The sequence below is a fragment of the Schistocerca americana genome, chromosome 6 (assembly GCF_021461395.2).
Source record: "Schistocerca americana isolate TAMUIC-IGC-003095 chromosome 6, iqSchAmer2.1, whole genome shotgun sequence".
Classification (NCBI taxonomy): Eukaryota; Metazoa; Arthropoda; class Insecta; order Orthoptera; family Acrididae; genus Schistocerca; species Schistocerca americana.
The window spans coordinates 612,211,289-612,227,893 of record NC_060124.1 but is presented as its reverse complement, the minus strand read 5'-3'; the positions used below and the strand labels follow the sequence as shown (position 1 = coordinate 612,227,893).

Here is a 16,605-nt window from a genome sequence, read left to right as displayed (position 1 = left end):
TGGTTAAGGTGCTCAGTTGTTCAGCTGCAGCCCTTTTCCAGCCTGTCGCCCAGTCACCTCTTTCTTTTTTGTACTAATCCCATCGCCTGTACACAACGACTGCACCAGTCGTCTCATGTGGTCAGTTTTGCACGTACTGGCCTTGGTCTGCTCCTGTTGTTTTTTTCCTTCGCTATGTCCCCCAATGCTACATTACCTGTTCCCGGATGTCGTACTGCAGTAGATCTCCTTCCCGATAATGCGCCCATACCTCACTTACTCTTGTCGGTATTGCTTCCTTTTGTGTCTTACCAGCCCATTTAACTTTTAAGATTGTTTTTGGCCACCATGTTGAAAATGTTTCCAGTTTTTTGTTAGCTGGAATTTTGAAGGTTTGAAGCTCACTCCCAAACAATGCTGTGTTCCAGACAGATTCCCTCCGCAATTTGTTCCTTAGTATCATATCAGTGTATCTGATACTAGTAGGGCTCTTTCATTGAAGAAGGCTTTTGACACCTCTGCCATCCTACTTCAGATATCTCCCTCACTTCCTTCATCCTGTATAATATTGCTTTCTGGATAGAAGAGTTCTCTCACTCATTCCAGTACTGTATCGTTATGGATTTGATGTTGGGGAAGTTATTGTTCATCTTTCTCCTACTCCTTATCACCTTTGCACTTTCATTTGTTTATCCTTAAGTAGCATTGTGTATGTGCTAAGTGTGTTGCCCATTCCATCCAACAGGTTATATACAAGTCTTCCTACTTTCCAGCTAGAAGGAAAGAGCCGTGTTGTGTCATTAGTAAATCTTAGTGTCAGTATCTCTTCCCCATCCAAAGTTCGCTTCCACGTCCTTTACCACTTCTGATGTACGAGTTGAGCAGTAATGACCCTAAATGCCAACCCTACTGTACACATATCGTAACAGAGCTTGTTTTCCCTGATCTTCATCTTTTGTTGCTCCCGCTTGGATCTTGCAGCTCATTTACCTGCCTGCGTACTTTCACCCCAATCTTCTAGAAATTGTGAGCATGTTGATTGACGTGACATTGGCAAAAGCTCGCTGTAGGTCTGCAGATGCCAGTAAGGTATCCTGATATTTGCTATTAACAATGTTATGTTTGGTTTTCTGGCACCTTTTCCCAGCCTATAACCAAATTGATTTTTGACCAGAATATTTTAAATTTTTTTTCTGTTTTATATATTATTGTGATCGGTAGTTCACAAGCATGACTTGTGAGACTACTCACCCAATAATTTTACCATTATCAGCATGTAACTTCTTTTATAAATCGATGGTAATGCTTTTCGAGAAATCTGACAGTAGGTCATCCACTTCATGCATTTTGATACTCATTCAAAATACATCCTGTCGCCTGCACTTTGTACAGATTATAAAAACTCCGAAGATATGTCACCGACATCAGGTGACTAGTTTGAGCTTAGATTGTGTAGTGTTCAGTCAAACTCGGAATGCATTACTCCGTCACCTACACTACTGGCCATTAAAATTGCAACACCAAGAAGAAATGCAGATGACAAACGGGTATTCATTGGACAAATGTATTATACTAGAACTGACATGTGATTACATTTTCACGCAATGTGGGTGCATAGATCCTGAGAAGTCAGTATCTAGAACAACCACCTCTGGCTGTAATAACGGCCTTGATACGCCTGGGCATTGAGACAAACAGAGCTTGGATGGAGTGTACAGGTGCAGCTGCCCATGCAGCTTCAACACTATACCACAGTTCATCAAGAGTAGTGACTGGCGTACTGTGACAAGTAAGTTGCTCAACCACCATTGACCAGACGTTTTCAATTGGTGGGAGATCTGGAGAATGTGCTGGGCAGGGCAGCAGTCGAACATTTTCTGTATCCAGAAAGGCCCGTACAGGATCTGCAACATGCGGTCGTGCATTATCCTGCTGAAATGTAGGGTTTCGCATGGATCGAATGAAGGGTAGAGCCACGGGTCTTAACACATCTGAAATGTAACGTCCACTGTTCAAAGTGCCGTCAATGCGAACAAAAGGTGACCGAGATGTGTAACCAATGGCACCCCATAACATCAGGCCAGGTGATACGCCAGTATGGCAACGACGAATACACGCTTCCAATGTGCGTTCACCGCGATGTCGCCAAACACGGATGCGGCCATCGTGATGCTGTAAACAGAACCTGGATTCATTCGAAAAAATGACATTTTGCCATTCGTGCACCCAGGTTCGTCATAGAGTAAACCATCGCAGGCGCTCCTGTCTGTGATGCAGCATCGAGGGTAACCGCCGCCATGGACCTCCGAGCTGATAGTCCATGCTGCTGCAAACGTCGTCAAACTGTTCCTGCAGATGGTTGTCGTCTTGCAAACGTCCCCATCTGTTGACTCAGGGATCGAGACATAGCTGCACGATCTGTTACAGCCATGTGGATAAGATGCCTGTCATCTCGACTGCTAGTGATACGAGGCCATTGGGGTCTAGCACGGCACTCCGTATTACTCTCCTGAACCCACCTATTCCATATTCTGCTAACAATCATTGGATCTCTACCAATGCGAGCAGCAATGTCACGATACAATAAACCGCAATCGCGATAGGCTACAATCCGACCTTTATCAAAGTCGGAAATGTGATGGTACGCATTTCTCCTCCTTACAAGAAGCATCGCAACAACGTTTCACCCGGCAACGCCGGTCAACTGCTGTTTGTGTATGAGAAATCAGTTGGAAAGTTTCCTCATGTCAGCACGTAGTAGGTGTCGCCACCGGTGCCAATCTTGTGTGAATGCTCTGAAAAGCTAATCATTTGCATTTCAAAGCATCGTCTTCCTGTCGGTTAAATTTAGCGTCTGTAGCACGTCATCTTCGTGGTGTAGCAATTTTAATGGCCAGTAGTGTATTTCTTCCATATCAACTTCCTCCTCCTCCATTACGCTTAGGGGAATGTGTGTGTGTGTATATGTGTGTGTGTGTGTGTGTGTGTGTGTGTGTGTGTTTTAGCAGTGATGTTATGGAATATTATTGATGTAACTGTCCTTTTTATGTTCCTGACCATGACCTGTTAAAAGGCTATTCCTGGACTTGTTTTATAACTGTGAGTGTGCTGCAGTTGAGAGTCTCCATACCACAATTCCAACTTCTTTTCAATAACTTAAGAAGTCCATACGTATAAGTAAACCACATATTCTTCTTACAATACCAGAGAAGGGAAGTTGCTACTCACCATATAGCGGAGATGCTGAGTTGCGATTGGCACAACAAAAAGATTCACACATTTAAAGCTTTCACCCATTAAGGCCTATGTCAGCAGTAGACACACAAATACAGGCGCGCGCGCGCCCACCCACCCACACACACACACACACACACACACACACACACACACACACGTAAACACAACTTGCGTACGTCTGCAGTCTTAGAAAGCTGAAACCACACTGCGAACAGCAGCACCAGTGCATGATGGGAGTGGTGTCTGGGTGAGGGTAAGGAGGAGGCTGGGGCGGGGAGGGGTAAGGATAGTATGGTGGGAATGGCAGACAGTGAAGTGTTGCAGTTTAGATGGTGGGCAGGAGACAAGGTGGGGAGGGGGTAAGTAGCGGAAAGGAGAGAAATAAAAAGAAATTAATACTGGGTGTGGCGGTGAAATGACGGCTGTGTAGTGCTGGAGTGGGAACAGGGAGGGGGCTGGATGGGTTAGGACAGTGACTTACCTGCATATATCATCAAACTAACCACATTGAGAACTTCCATTAATGAAAAAAGTTTGGCCGAGGGTTCTCTACCAAAAAAAAAAAAAAAAAAAAAAAAAAAAAAAAAAAAAAAAAAAAAAAAAAAAAAAAAAAAAATTGCATTCATTTGTTGCTCAGCATAACTTTCATTGTCAAAATTACCTATATACTATCTTATGAATTCTGTGCCTCTTCATAGTAGGTTGGCTATGCCCAGAACTTCTGTTTTCACACCTGAGCAGGCATTTTCTTTCTTAATGTAGCTGCTTTTGTCGTCCCATCTTGAAGACACGATCTCGCTCAGCATGGCTTGTCACACACTAATGAAATAACTGTCCTGCACAGTATTTCCATTTTTACCTGTTACAGTTTATTTTGTAATTTTCATTTGCATGTATCATTTGTTGGTAAGATGATGTAGACACACACACACCACTCCTCTGGAATCCCTGTGTCACCACTGCCAGTTCCTCACCAACATACTGACCTTTGATTTATTTTTGGCTTTAGTCTGCACTTTCATCATCATTTATAGTGGTTTTCCATCTGCAGATTACAGAAACTTTCCATAGTTCTTTTTTTTAATTTGTGTGTATCAGTTGTTGACTTTTCCTACACTCTTACATATCTCAATAACTTCACACGTTTCTGTTGTGACTTGCCGATCATTCAAAGTGCTGCCGCACAATTACGCGCATCCTCTATATGCGGCGCTGTGTGCCAGCCATGCAGCAGCCGCGCCACCTAAGTGGCCAGCCAGCCAGCGGCCTCTAGGCTTGGACTCAGTGTTCATTTGTATGTTACTGTGTTCACATGTCTTGCTTTGTCAACTTGCTCAGTGACATATGTGTTGCGTCGTTTCGAAATATATGTGTTCAACTTGACTGTTATAACAATTGGCGACGAGGTAGTGGATTTTTCCTTTTCATCGTTGACCCACAGGTTTCCATGGCTACTGTCGAGCAACTATTGCAAGATCTCATTGAACAGCAAACACTTTTAACATCGGCGATTCCCGATTTCGTCGCGGCGTCAAATGCGGTGCGTTTCTAGTCATTGTCTATATCTCCTTTTACTCCTTACGACGAGACGGTGGAAGACTGGTCTGATTATGAAAAGTCTTCAACAGCACTTCTTGGCATTTCATGTCACGGACGAACATACGTGTAAGTCTCTGTTCCTTTCCTGGATTTCACCTCAAATGTATCAGTTGTTATCGCAATTGGCTCCTTTGAAAGATCCTGCGTCTTTGTCCTTTGCTGAAATGTGCTCACTTCTGTCTGTCTATTTTCAAAAGCAAATGCATGTGGTAGCCTCTCGTTTTGCCTTTTATCGTTGTCAAAAACAGCCGCATGAATCCTATCGTGCTTGGGCTGCTGAACTTCATGGCCTCAGTCAAAAGTGTCAATTTGTTACTGATGTTCACAAAGAATCCTATGCCGATTCCATGGTACGGGATGCTATTATCCGGTCAGCGCCCGACAAAGAAGTTCGGCAACGTGCCCTTCAGTTGGCAAATCCGACTCTAGATTTTTGAAATTTCTCACGCTGCCGGGGCGCAAATAGAGGCGTGGGGTGACGTCGGGGAAATACAACCTCTGTGCGCTGTTGACGACGCGTGAGGTGCGTCCCCGCCGGCCAACGTGGCTGCAGTACGCTCCCACGCGCAGCCTTGGCCTAACTGTAAACAGCCCTCTAAGAAAATGCATAAAACCCCCGGCAACTTCCTTCATGTCCACGGTGTTTTACGAAACATTCATGCGAGGATTGTCCCCAACATTGGGCTGTGCGTCACAATTGCAAAAAGGAGGTCATGTTTGCAAATCCGACCGCATACATGATGTTCATGAACATGACGCTGATTCTGATTCCGTGTTGTCTGTCAATAGTACTTCTTCCCTTTCACGGAAGTTATTCCTCACTGTCCAAATACTTGGTCGAGATGTTCGCATGCAGGTGGATACTGGTTCTGCTGCCACTATCATTAATTCTCAGGCGTATCTTCAGTTGGGTTCTCCACTCCTATCACCTGTCACTCGGCAATTACGGACGTATAATAAACAGAAGATTTCTCTCTTGGGACAATTTAATGCTGAGGTATATTACAAATCTCTCGTTCGCACTGTTCCCATATTTGTGGTCGACCAGAGTAATGCAGAAAATCTTTTTGGTTTCGATGTCTTTCGCGTTTTTGGGTTCTCCATAGATGACTCTGTCAATATCGTCTCTGATGCTATTCCTTATGCTCAATTGGATTCGTTGTCGACGACATTTTCGTCCCTTTTTTCTCCTGGGTTAGGCCGTGCAAACGACTTTGAAGCTCATATCACGCTCAAACCCACTGCTCGGCCTAAGTTTTTTCGGGCTCGGCCCATTCCTGTGGCCCTTCATGATCGGGTAAAATGGGAGCTGGATCGTCTGACAACTGCAGGGGTCTTGCTTCCTGTCACTTCCAGTGAGTGGTCCTCTCCTGTCGTTGTTGTTGCTAAGCCCAATGGTGATATTTGTCTCTATGGCGATTTTAAAGGCACTGTAAATGCTCAATGCCTCATCAACACTTACCCTATACTCCGACCTGACGAATTGTTCAATAAACTTGCGGGACGCCAGTATTTTTCTAAAATTGACCTGTCAGAAGCTTATCATCAACTTCCTCTTGACACTGCTTCCCGGCAGTTTCTAGTCCTTAACACGCCTTTTGGCCTCTATCAATACCAATGATTGCCATTAGGGGTTGCCAGTGCCCTTGCTCTCTTTCAGAGATTCTTGGAACAATTATTGCTCCCTGTCCCTGGGTGTATAAATTACATGGATGACATTGTTGTCACTGGCTCCACCACTGAAGAACATCTTCAGAACCTCCGCACACGTTTTCATGTCTTACAGACTGCCGGTCTTAAGTGTAATCTTCAGAAATCACAATTTTTTCCGGCATCTATCACGTACTTGGGGTTTCAACTCTCTTGGGATGGTATTTGTCCGCTTCAGCAAACTGTCGCTGCGCTCGATGCCCTTCCTCGCCCTACATCTGTTAAGGAACTGCAGGCCTTCTTGGGGAAAATAGCATACTATCACAAGTTTTTACCGTCTGCTGCGTCAGTGGCTCAGCCGTTGCATCGCCTGTTGCATAAAAATGTGCGTTTTCACTGGTCCACGTCATGCGATGCGGCTTTCCAGAAATTGAAGACGATGCTGAAACAGGCCCCGTTCCTGGCTACTTATCGACCTGGCCAGCATCTTGTTCTTGCCACGGATGCCTTGCGCACCGTTTTTCTGACGGCTCTGAACAACCCACTGCTTATGCCTCCAAAACACTCACAGATGCCCAACAAAAGTATTCTCAAATTGAAAAAGAAGCTTTGGCCATTAATGCTCTTCATAAGTTTAGTGTTTTTCTCTATGGATCCAAATTTCATCTTGTTATGGATCACAAACCACTTGTTTCCTTGTTTCATCCATCATCGTCACTTCCCGACAAGGCTGCACACCGCCTCCAGTGTTGGGCTCTTTACTTGTCTCATTTCAATTATGAGATTCATTTCCGTCCAGTGGCCCCACATGTGAATGCTGAGATCCGAATGCTGATGCATTGTCTCGCCTTTCCATGGGTCCTGATCTTGCATTCGATAGAGACGGACTTTTGTATTTCCACCTGGATGTTGCCGAGCAGCAGGTTGTGGACGGATTCCCCATCACCAGGGACCGGCTGGCGGCTGATACGGGTTCTGATCCTACCCTCTCCCGGGTTTTACGCTGTATTCAGAAGGGTTAGCCAGATTGTCCATTCGCTAAGACTTCTGACCCGTTGCGGAACTACTACACTTTGCGCTACCGCCTCACTGCCACCGACAATGCTTCGCCACGTGTGGTGGTACCTGCGTGCTTCGATCTTGCGCCTCCTTCACCAAGGGCACTGGGTGTCTCTCGCACAAAATCTCTGGCGCGCCGTCATGTGTACTGGCCTGGCATCGACTCTGAAATAGTACACATGGTCGCTGCCTGCGGCCCTTGTGCGTCAGAGGCTGCCGCCCCAAAGTCATCTTTGTCACCATGGCCTTCGCGTGAGACCCCCTGGGAGCGCATTCATGCTGACTTCACGGGACCTTTTTTTAGGTACTTATTGGCTCCTCATAATTGACGCCTATTCTAACTTTCCTTTCATTGTCCATTGCACGTCGCCTACCATCGCGGCAACCACAAGTGCTCTCGCCCGAATTTTTTTCTTTGGAAGGCCTTCCCTCTACTCTTGTTACTGATAATGGTCCGCAATTTGCCTCTTCCGAATTTGCGGATTTTTGTGCTCGTCACGACATTATGCATGTCACGGCCCCTCCGTTCCATCCACAATCAAACGGTGAGGCTGAACGACTGGTCCGCACATTTAAGGCTCAGATGCAGAAACTCCTGACTTCTTCTGCTGCTGCTGATGCACTTCTCCAGCTTCTGGCTTCTTACCATTTCACCCCCATGGGCGACCACAACCCGGCTGAGCTCTTACATGGCCGACAGCCCTGCACGCTACTTCATCTTCTGCGGCCTTCCACCTCACGGCCGCGGGTGCCTTCGTTTGGCCGGTTCACCGCCGACGACCTTGTCTGGGTATGGGGATATGGCAGACGGCCAAAATTGAGTCCGGGCCGCATCTTAAGACACCGTGGCCAATGCCTGTATGAAATCCAGACGGACACGGGTGTTGCAGTGTGTCATTCAGACCAGCTTCGGCCTCGTGTGCTGGCAACATCTGTTCCGAATGCCACTACATCACTTTCGGCTCTACCTGACGCTCGGGATCTTGGCATCTCTCATTAGTCACAACGCAATCCTCTCACCATCATATCGGTGCCAGCACAAGAACTGACGCCACCAGGAGATATGCACATGCAGGAACCGGATGACCATCATCTGTCGGAGCCAATCTACTCGCCTCCTTCTCCTACGGATGCCGACACGTCGCCCATGCCTCCTGTTATATCAACTGGACTTGCCGCAATGGGCAGATTGGTGCACGGGACCCTAGCAGATTCGACCCCTATGTCTCCTGTCGTCTCGACCCGTTATCATCGGGGACGCTTCCGTCCGTACGGGAAGCCTCCTCCTCGAGACTTTACGGCCAGTCAAACAACGCCTATGGACGTTAGCAATCTACAGGCTACCTCCATCAAGACCAGTGCAAACATTTCAAAAGGGGGGAAAAGTGTTGTGACTCGCCGATCATTCAAAGTGCCGCCGCACGATTATGCGCGTCCCCTACATGTGGCGCTGTCTGCCAGCCATGCAGCAGCCGCGCCACCTAGGCGGCCAGCCAGCCAGCGGCCGCTAGACTTGGACTCAGTGCTCATTCGAATGTTACCGTGTTCACATGTCTTGCTTCGTCAACTTGCTCAGTGACATATATGTGTTGTGTCGTTTCGAAATGTGTGTGTTCAACTTGACGTTATAACAGTTTACCTCTTCCATTTTGTTTTAGCCTGTTTGCACTTTATGCTAATTTCATTGATAAACAGTCTAAACCGCACTGTTCCCCCCCCCCCCCCCTGTCCCCTCCCCCAATAAGCTCAAATATTTCTTCAGTTGTCCATGACTTTTCCTTGTGCCTTCATATATCTGTGATTACTTGTCTGGTCTTCATCATGTTCCACTTTAACACTCTTGATGTTTTTACTGAGGCCATTGGTCATTTCCACTTCATCTCATTGTGTTTTAAACTTTCATTATTCAATTTTATCATATACTCCTTTTCTTTCTCTTCTGGATTTTCATTGTATTATTCATCACTGCAAGGCTATGGTTGTAATCTTTATCCACACCTGCATACAGTTTTGCAGACCAATATTTGATTTCTAAAGCTTTATTTAAACGCGATATAGTCTGATCAGTATCACCCTTTGTCTCTGAGCCTTTTCCAAATATACTTTCTTCTCTCATAATTTGTGGAACTGCAATCAGTTGAAACTCGTGGCAGAGCTCTTAAAGCCCCTCCCCCCTCTCATTCTTTTGCGAAGTACATATTCTCCACTATTCCCAGCACTTTGATAACATTCAGATCTCCTAGTACTATCAAATTCCCAGCTTCCTACTGTTGTTATTCATTTTAATGCTTATCCGTCTGTAACATTTCTTTTCAAAGCATACTGAATATGACACTTTTTCTTGTAATGCTCCTGTGAGGAAAAAGGGCCCCTACATTTAGGTTTTATATAAATAAATATGATACAATTGTTAAATGTTTGAGAGAGGTTGGTACACAAATTTAAACTTGCACTAAAAGTTCAGTTGATTATATGACATTATGGTGTTAGTAATTGCATTTAAGGTTTGCAGTCACAAACTTTTTATTTTTCCATTGCTGTCCAATCTGTTTTGGAACTACAACTTTATTAATAATCTCTAATGTAGAAGTTACAATCACAGACAATACACAACATAATCTCTATCAATAATACTGTGTTTAAGCTCTGTAGTAATATTTTAAAAATTTTTGTCAATTTCACATTGCTTATAAAGTAACCCCCTACATTTGTGTATGAAGGTTCAATCGATACTGAATCTGGTACTCTTTATGGAAGTACTCCAAGAATTAATATCTATGTAATGTGGGAATGTACTGAATTATGCACCTCCAATATTTTGCATTGTGCATTATGGTGTTTGAGTTAAAAGTGCATTTGTTTAATTGTTGTTGAGAAGCTCTCCAGTAAATCATTAGGCTTAAATTAGGTATGTTTTGCCCATGTCATCACTTTATATTACAATCTTATGAAGTACACATGTTTTTCTTTGATTGTTGAAATTTTCTTATGTTTTGGTATTTAGAGAATTTGGACGAACTGGAAAAAATGACGTGTGAACTGTTTTCAAATGTTAAGAATAAGAGTGTTGTTGCACCCCAGTGGCCTGAACATCCTTTTGGAAATAAACAAGTGCAGATGAGAGGTTACATAGTTCCTGTTAAAGATATTAGAAATCTGAACATTACTTTCCCAGTGCCAGACCTTCATCAATATTACAGATCTGGGGTAAGCCTTCGTTTCAGCTGCATGTACTTGTATATTTTAAGCTTCTATTCCGATGTTATGTTTTGGAACAAGGAATTAACTGACACATTATCTTGCAGCCAGGACATTATTTGAGTCACCTGATAGGACACGAAGGACCTGGTAGCCTTCTCTCCCATTTGAAAGCCAAAGGCTGGTGCAATAGTCTGATAGGTGGCTATCGGACTGGTTCCCGTGGGTTTGGCTTCTTTGTAATTAATGTAGATCTGACAGAAGAAGGCATTGAATATGTGGATAGCATTGTTGAACTAGTCTTCCAGGTTTGTTTAAATATCATTTTGTTATTTCAAGTATCAAATGTTTTCTGATGATAATTTTGTACTGCTTTCTAAAGTGTTGGTACGTATTATCAAGTTTAGATTGCACGAGTAACAACCTTTATGTTCTTGTCGTATAGAAAACTGTTTGACACATCAATTTGGTAAGAAGCTGTTGGCACTCCATTAGTCATAATATACAACATGGAAGTACACTTCATTCTTTATGAACGTAATATTACTGTATTTGTATATTTAGGATAAAGCAAATAATGGCAGTTAATCAGTATCAGCCACTATTTCGTTAAATAAATAAATATGTAGTGATTGTAAACTCTGTGTTGCAAATTATTGCTCTAATTACCATCTGTATCAAATTTATACACACTCCTGCTCACAATAATTGGTTTTTATGATGAGTTTTGGCTGATAATTACCCATTTCAGATCCAGTCCGTACTATTTATGCTAGTGATGCACTACTTGTCATTGTCATGCTCTCAAATAGCATTCACAGGGTTTAAAAAGAACTTTCAACTGAATGCTATATTCATCTTAACACTGAGATAATGCAGTGTGCCTAGCGAAGGAATCCTGAAGTAAACACACACACACACACATATATATATATATATATATATATATATATATATATATATATATATATATATATATATACTTGTTCCATAGATCATGAATACGACACTTCGTAATGATGTGAAATCTGCCACACACACACACACACACACACACACACACACACACACAGATATATATAAATACTTGTTCCATAGATCATGAGTGCATTTCGTAATGATGTGAAATGAGTCACTTTAATATAAATTTTCTTTACACAAAATAATTAATTAATTAATAATAATTTTACAGTTACCTCTTCATATCTAAAAATTAAACTATTGAATAGAAGGAGTTGTCATTCAGAAATTCTTTTAATTTGCTTTTAAATGTTGGTTGGCTATCTGTCAGACTTTTAATACTATTTGGCAAATGACCAAAGATTTTTGTTGCAGCTTAATTCACCTCTTTCTTGCCCCAAAATATGATGTCATATGAAAGCAGTGAATGAAAATAGGCATAGTAGGCTAATTTACTGATATTTTTATCATCAAAATGTGTAGTAACCCTAATAGCATAAGTAGCTGAACCTAACTGTTTCAGCAGATCATCAGTGTGTTTCTTCCAGTTCAACTTCTCATCAATGCACACAAGTTAAATATCTCAAAAACTAAAATCAGTATATAATGTACAGAGCTATCTGTTAGCAGCTTTTTGAACTATTTTAAAACTTCTATATAAAATTGTTGTAGCTCTCACTATAAACATACCTTTTGTTGCACTCATCTATCAATCTTAGTTTTCAAGGTATTTAATTTTAATTTGAAATCAGGGACTCCTTTGCTGGACACTCTATATGTGTATGGGAATAATTCGCTACTTGCCAAATAGAGGTATGGAGCAGGCACGTGACACTATAATCAGTTGCTAAGTTTTCAGGGTGGTGTCCTGTCCATTGATTCCTGCCTTTAGTCATATTGTGCCATAATTTTTTTTTTTATTTTTGTTTTTTTTATTTTTTTCCTCCACTTCGATTTAGTGCCTCCTCATCAGTTATTCAGTCTACCCATCTGTTCTTCAGCATTGTTCTGTAGGACCAAATTTCAAAGACTTCTCTTCTAAACTGTTTCATCGTCCATCTTTCACTTAAACATAATGGTACACTCTAGACATGAAAGTTTCCCTCCTGCTGTTGATAATGAGCCTACAAGGTCCAGGCCTGGCTCTGCCACCAAATTGGTGGGGTAAGTGCACCAGTGGCACTCAAGCGGCAGTCATCAGTCTGTGCACCAATGCTGATGCTGTTGAGCTCATGTTGCTGCTGGAGTCGAGGCACTTCTATGTGTGTGGGGCCCCCTTTTCAATTGGCTTGGCGTGAATGGGTTTTCCCACAGACTATCTGTGGATTGAGCACATTAAAGGTTGTGTGCTAGACTTTACTTAGTTGGAAATCACTTCCTTCATGTCAGTATTTTGACCCATGATTTAGGAAAAAAGGCACCTGCATTTTTTGGAATTGGAATTTTTACATTCTTCTTCATATTGGATGGTATTTTGCCTGTCTCATACAAATTGCACACTAGAGAGGTCTAGTTTTGTCATGACCATTCTCCAAAGAATCTCACTAACGCTGAGGGAATTTCTTCTACTCCAGAGGCCTTGTTTCAACTCAGGTCTTCCAGTGCTCTAATGAGTTGTTCTTGCAATATCAATTATTCCAAAGGAGTGGTCCAGTCCAACTTGTCAAAACCTAACCTGAAATTTTTCATACAGCAACAGGATATATATGCCCTGGGACAACCGAGAAATCCAGGAAAAACCTGGGAATTTTTTCATCAGGGAGAAACTATAGAAAAACTTGGGAATTTTGATTGTTTCAGTTAAATTTTTGTAGTTTTCACTGGTAAGAACTGATACTCTAACAAAGAATTTTACTTTATCCCACTATTGCAGAATAATACTACAGCCATAAAAATGAACAAGGAAGTAAAAACCAACGTAAAACTTCAGTTGCAAAGAAAATGTGCCATTTACACCAACAAAACACAGTGTACTCAAACAAGCCTGCTGACAGCAAAATGTGTCAAAGACTATGCAGTAGTTTGTAACAACAAACTGCTTTCGAGGCACCTTTCTCATGGGCCTTGTTTCAAAGAGCATGACATCACAACTGTTTACATTTCTAACAGGTTGCAGGAAAATATTGCAAATCGTGCTTTGAAAAGCATTACTTTCAAAGTAAATTTCCTTTTACGAAAGATGAATTGTGTTACATTTGAGAATGTGTGATGAATTTCTTAAATCACAGAGCATTAGACTCTTGTGCAAAACTTAACACTGAGACCAGCTACTTAGAAAAATTTTAGATGCAGAAGACCAGCCATTTATGCCATTAAAATTTTACTGACACTTTTATGTTTGAAATATCTTAAAGGGTAACACTCGCTAAAAAGTGTTAATTTTTTATATTTGTTTTAGTTCATTCTTAGATTACAAATTACACAATAACTTCATGTAACATGCTGTGTGCAGTAGCAAAATAAGACACAATTCTCAATGTATGAATCATTAGTGACTGCCAAACAAAATCTAAATTACATTGAGGCTCCACTTGGAAGACACAGTAATCCTCCAACCCACAACCACCAAATAAGCATTAACTCTGTCACTTCAGAGTTGGCCAGCAGATTCGTTAGCACCCGTTCACAGAACTGTAGGACCCCTAAAGTCCGTATAAACTTCCTTCTACTGGAATTATCCAGCCTCACAAATACACAGCTTACTGCACCAGCTGCTCACTCAAATAGGTGACCTCCCTAAACTATGTAACTGTATTCACAGCTTAATTAATCAAATTCTAACGTGCAGAAGCTCACAGTTAGGAGCTCTACCAAATTTCCTGAACTGTACAAATTTTGGAACAAGCTAACCGCAACCTCTCTCAGTTGTTAGTCTTATCGATCCCAGCAAACTGTTACCAATATTATCTCCCGCCTGATGATCTGCTGTGTCCTATGGTGAAACAAGAACATAACTAAGTGTCTGATGATGTCAAAATCTCCAGGAACCATGTCACAGACAAAATGCACAATTTTTTTGTCTTCCTGATAATGTTCACCTTGTAGAAAATAGTTCTCATGGTGTTGTATAACAACCAGATATCTCTGGACGCCGCTGTCCAATGTCTGTTTTGCTGAACAGTTGATGGGTTTTGCAACTATTTAATATTTGTCAGTCTGATAGAAATTGTGGCAGTTGATAGGAACAATAACAAACACAAACACACACACACACACACACACACACACACACACACACACACACATTTCAAGCTTTCGCAACCCACAGTTGCTTCATCAGGAAAGAGGGAAAGACAAAAGGCTGTGGGTTTTATGGGAGAGGGTAAGGAGTCATCCCAATCCCGGGAGCGGAAAGACTTACCTTGGGGGGAAAAAGGGACAGGTATTCACTCGCACACACACACAGGATATGTGAGGGGAGGGCGGGCCCGCGTCGCCCAGCAGCCTCGCCAGCGGCGAAGTCCCCTTCAAGGTCACCCGCCTAGCGAGCAACCAAGAGCGGCACTGCCACCAAAACAAAAAGTGAATATATTTTTTGAAATAAAAAAAGGAGGGCGATAAGGATAAGAGATAAGGAAAGGACAGAACACACTTTATTGTATATAATAAAGCATACAGTCAACGTTGATCTTGATTTTACAATTGCCATTGCCGACTGTGGCCCACAAAATGAGGTACTCGTCAGCATTTAATTTCGTCTTTCTTCTAGTAGGCAATACAAATGGCATAATGGGAACAAGAGTACCATAAGGATGTTTAGCCAACAGTCTTGTAGTCTCAGCAATACTCCAAGTCTTCCATGCCAAAATATTAGCATCTGGAAAAGCTTCAAGGCCACCGTAATCTGCCTGATTGCCCCAAACAACAGCCAAGGTCAACCATGTCGAACCACCAAAGACAGCCTGTACATCACAGGTAAAGGTCAAGGCAAGTCCCCCCACTCCCGGGACCGAAACACTTCCCACCCTCTCCCCCAAAATCCAAATCCCCCCCCCCAACGAAGCGACCGTGGGGCGCGAAAGCCCGACACCCGTGTGCGCATTTGTGCTTGTTACCGCCTCCACCAACGCCCCTGTATGGCAAGTTACAGAATCTGTATAAAAATAGAGGGGAAACATTCCACGTGGGAAAAATATATCTAAAAACAAAGATTCTACAACTTACCAAACGAAAGCGTTGGCACTCCGACAGAAACAACAACAAACACAAACACACACACAAACTTCAAGCCCCTGCAACCCACAGCTGCCCACCAGGAAAGAGGGAATGAGAGGGAAAGATTAAAGGATGCGGGCCCCAAGGGAGAGGGCAAGGAGCCACCCCAATCCCGGGAGTGGAAAGACTCACCCTGGGGGGAAAAAGGGACAGGCACACACTCTCTCTCTCTCGCGCGCGTGCGCCCACACACACACACACACACACACACACACACACACACACACACACACACACACACACACACACATCCATCCGCACAGACACAAGCAGACATACGTAAAGGCAAAGAGTTTGGGTAGAGATGTCAGTCGATGCGGAAGTAAAGAGGCAAAGATGTTATTGAATGACGGGTGAGGTATGAGCAGCGGCAACTTGAAATTAGCGGAGGTTGAGGCCTGGTGGGTAACGGGAAGAAAGGATATATTGAAGGGCAAGTTCCCATCTCCGGAGTTCTGATAGGTGGGTGTCAGTGGGAAGTATCCAGATAACGTGGACGGTGTAACACTGTGCCAAGATGTTCTGGGCGTGCACCAAGGCATGTTTAGCCACAGGGTGATCCTCATTACCAACAAACACTGTCTGCCTGTGTCTGTTCATGCAAATGGACCGTTTGTTGCTGGTCATTCCCAAATAGAAAGCTTCACAGTGTAGGCAGGTCAGTTGGTAAATCACGTAGGTGCTGTCACACGTGGCTCTGCCTTTGAT

The 16,605-nt window shown here is 43.1% G+C and overlaps 1 protein-coding gene across 1 annotated transcript in view; it reads left to right on the top strand.

The window, feature by feature from the left end:
• The window catches only part of LOC124619389 (insulin-degrading enzyme), a 189,879-nt gene that overhangs the window by 59,657 nt on the left and 113,617 nt on the right, over positions 1–16,605 (top strand). The window contains 2 exon segments of the mRNA XM_047145736.1: positions 10,529–10,731; positions 10,830–11,030. Coding sequence (XP_047001692.1) covers positions 10,529–10,731; positions 10,830–11,030 — 404 coding nt within the window.